General features: G+C 46.7%; 1 protein-coding gene across 1 annotated transcript; it reads left to right on the top strand.

Moving 5' to 3' along the window:
• Positions 1-766: 766 nt before the first annotated feature.
• wfikkn2b (WAP, follistatin/kazal, immunoglobulin, kunitz and netrin domain containing 2b) lies at positions 767-2,766 on the top strand. Its single transcript, XM_076298776.1, has 2 exons — positions 767-964; positions 1,255-2,766. The coding sequence occupies exons 1-2, from the start codon at positions 767-769 to the stop codon at positions 2,764-2,766; spliced, it is 1,710 nt and encodes a 569-aa protein (XP_076154891.1).
• Positions 2,767-4,002: the final 1,236 nt, after the last annotated feature.

A 4,002-nucleotide genomic window follows, 5' to 3' on the forward strand; every position in this document is an offset into this window, starting at 1 on the left:
ATTTATCAGTCATCCACAGCTGTTGGTTTAAGAACACCATGAAAAGGCGAAACAGAAAAGTGAACAGGCGTACAAAACAAGTGGTCTTAAATTGTGAATATCCGTCATACCATAAAGACAACATTCAGTCAATCATTTTGACTGTTTTCATTTGATTTGATTTCCGTTTTTGATTAAATGTTTCTTTTCATAAATTTTTCGATATTTACAGACTTTATTCAGTGAGGCGTAGGCTAGACTTCTGAATGTGTTAAGCGCAAAGCTCGCGCACTGTACAGAGAGCCCTCTCCTCCTGTTGCGTTGAGTGTATGAAATGGCGCGCAAATGGTTAATGCAAGTCAACAGTTTCTTAAAACAGGCAGGTGTCCTGCCAGTACCAACCCAACTTTACGACAGATGTTTTTGAGTTTCTTTTCAGAACTCAGAAGCCATTTATAACTGTCATTTTGCGCGCAAGGACGAGTTATGTGGTCAGGCTAATCGCATGTGCCGTTATGGACAAGCAGTTCTGGTTGACAGTATCAGAGTATAAATACCGCGACTTAATCTTTCATACAACCTCAGAACAGAACTGAACAGATTTTTGCTTGACCTGACACTGCTGCGACAACAACCAAGCCAGCGCTAATAGGCTACTGAGATTTTGCACCAATTGAATTTTTGAAAACTTCACTCACTTCTTAAATTAACTTGACCACTTTCAAGCAAATTTCAAGCACATTTTTAAGTGCCTAGGCAGTATCCATTCAGTATCCATTTTCGAAAGATGTGGTGGATGCTGTATCCTCGCTGGATTTGGTTCCTGGCTGGACACTACGTGATTTTCCACATGGATGATCGCGTAATGACCATGACTTTGCCTAGAGTCACATACTCTCATGCGGGCATCTGTCCCAATGACATGAACCCCAACCTCTGGGTGGATGCTATGAGTACCTGCACAAGAGAATGTGAATCAGACCAGGTGAGTTTTTACACTTGTAATCAGACAGATTGAAGTAGAAATGTATGCTTAATGCATTATAATTATTCTATGAAGCTTCAAGCTTGGTGCTGTATTTTTGTTGCATTTTGTACAGTGATTTTTAATCTGTTTTAACTGTGATTTAGTATTTATTACATTTTAGAAGTTTTTATCTACATTCATCTTTAGTAGATATATTAAGAATACAATGAAGTTAATTAAACCACTTAAAGACATTGAGAAGCAAAACTTAACATTAATCAAAGGAATGCTCTCACTGCTTCACCAAGGAATGTGAAACTTTTGAGAAGTGCTGCTCCAATGTGTGCGGAAACCGAAGCTGTGTGGCGGCCCGCTACATCAGAGAGGGGAATTCGGGTCCCGTGGGGATGCCCAAGGAGGCCACCTGCAACAAGTTCATGTGCACGCAGCAGGGCTCCGAGTGTGACATCTGGGACGGCCAGCCCGTGTGCAAGTGCAAGGACCGCTGCGAGAGGGAGCCTCACTTCACCTGCGCCTCCGACGGCATGACCTACTACAACAAGTGCTACATGGACGCCGAAGCCTGCTCCAAGGGCATCTCGCTGTCTGTGGTGACCTGCCGCTTCACGTGGCCCAACACGAGCCCTCTGCCTGCAGGCACCACCGCCCGACCGACCACCCCTCTCCAGCAGCTGACCACGCCCGTGGACGTCCAAGCCCCAGTCTTGGTGGGCACCCCTGCCCCCCAGTCTGTGTACGTCGGGGAGACGGCCAGCTTCCTGTGTGAGGTGGCCGGCAGGCCGCGGCCAGAGATCACCTGGGAGAAGCAGACGGAGGGCACCGAGAACGTGGTGATGCGACCCAACCACGTGCGCGACAACGTAGTGGTCACCAACATCGGCCAGCTTGTCATCTACAACGCCCAGCTGCAGGACGCCGGTGTCTACACCTGCACCGCCGCCAACTCGGCCGGCTCCGTCCAGGCCCACTACCCTTTGTCGGTGCACCAGAAGGAGCCGGTGAAGAGGGAGGAGCGGGCCAACGCCACCCAGTTCCCTGCCGAAGAGTGCCTGAAGGTGCCCGACAGTGAGGACTGTGGGGAGGAGAGGCTGAGCTGGTACTACGAGGCCAAACGGAACAGCTGCTCCACATTCACCTACGGCAACTGTGGGAAGAACCAGAACCACTTTGACTCGTACGAGTCGTGCATGCTGGCGTGTCGGCCGGAGCTGGGTGCCCCCTGCACTCAGCCCAGCCTCCAGGGGCCATGCAAAGCCTACGAGCCACGCTGGGCATACAGTGCCGCCCTGCAGCAGTGCCAGTCCTTCATCTATGGCGGCTGCGGTGGCAACGACAACAACTTCAAGACCAAGGAGGCCTGCGAGGATGCATGCCCCTTCCCCAAGAACCACCACTGCAAGCCGTGCAAGCCGCGCCACAAGATGGTCACCAGCTTCTGCCGGGCCGACTACGTCATCCTAGGCCGCGTGACGGAGATGACCGAGGAGCAGGACTCGGGCCACGCCCTGGTGACGGTGGAGGAGATCCTGAAGGACGAGAAGATGGGCCTGCGCTTCTTCGGCAAGGAGCCGCTGGAGATCACGCTGCAGAGCATGGACTGGGCGTGCCCGTGTCCCAACGTGACCGCCGCCGACGGCCAGGTCATCATCATGGGCGACGTGACCAACGGCATGGCCATCCTGCAGCCGGACAGCTTCGTGATTGGCTCCAACGTGAAACGCGTGCGCAAGCTGCGGGAGGTCATCAACAAGAACACCTGTGACATGCTGAAAGACGGGTGGGTGGCAGTGGTAGCATAGTGGTTAAGGAGCTGGGCCAACAAGCAGTAGCATGAAGAGTTGTGGGTTCAATTCCCCGCTGCCACCGTTGGGCCCTTGAGCAAGGCATTTAACCCCATGTTGCTCCGGGTCCCTTGTAATAGAACTGACATATGAAAGTCACTTTGGAAGTGATGAATAAATATAAATGTAAAGAGTTCATTCAGTGAGACCTTGCAACATGCATCACGTATCAACAGATTACATTGATCAGATTACTTGTCGTGTTTTAGAGATATATCCCACAAAAGAGGCCCTAAAGCATATACTAAGTTCATTGACAACGAAAAACTCAGTTGAGTTGATTGAAAACTAAATACTGTTTGTTGTTCCTTGTTTGCATTAACCCTTTTACCTCTGCAAGTTTTTTTTTTTTTTTTTTTTTTTAAACATCTCTTACTGTAGATACTTGCTTTCCACAAAACCTCAGAACAATGTTGCAGGTCAGGAACTGGACCTCTTATGTAAAATTGTGTTCACAGGAAGCATGTTTTAGTATCCCTCATGTTAGAACGAAAGAACATGTTTGTGGACATAGGAAGCATTAATCAAATCCATGTGCGTGCTCAAATCCCTGGGAGATTGTTCCTCACTGTTCCCTCTGCTTCAAAAGGCACCCCATGCCTGCAATATAAATTTAAGTTGTAGAGGCCGGATCTTTAAAAGGACCTTACTGGAAATTAATTCTTTGTTGTGGTTGTAATTTAACAGAGAAAAAGTCATATTTTTGTAATAACCATTTTTGTATACTTGTTCTTGCATCTCACACTTTGGCCTGTTTAAATGGAGTTTGACAGCTATATTTGTAATGTAAAGTTAGCTTTTGATGATGAACTTGCACAAGTTGTATTATATTTTCAGTAAAACTTACCACTCGCTCTGCTCAGATTTGAATGTAAATACATAAATTTATAGCTATCAGAAGCAGGTAGTTTGCTATATTTGCTGTATTTATTTGGCCTTTTCACTCTCTGGGATAATAAAAGCCTATTTATCATTCCTTTAGTATAATTCAAGCACATATCATTTAAACATTTCTTGTGGTAATGTAAACATTATATACATTATGTGTGTATTTATATATTGTTTAAACAGAACATACTTAAGGTAAAATAAACATTTGGATTCACTTTTATACTGCAGCTGTCTTTTTTTTTAAGTCTTCGCTTCATTCATTATTTCTTACATAGAGTCTGTCTTTCATATCACCTACCACAT

This window comes from Alosa pseudoharengus, unplaced genomic scaffold (genome assembly GCF_046254945.1).
Source record: "Alosa pseudoharengus isolate Yale_2024_CS ecotype anadromous, Long Island Sound unplaced genomic scaffold, YU_APseudo_1.1 YU_APseudo_1.1_scf_21, whole genome shotgun sequence".
Taxonomy (NCBI): Eukaryota; Metazoa; Chordata; class Actinopteri; order Clupeiformes; family Clupeidae; genus Alosa; species Alosa pseudoharengus.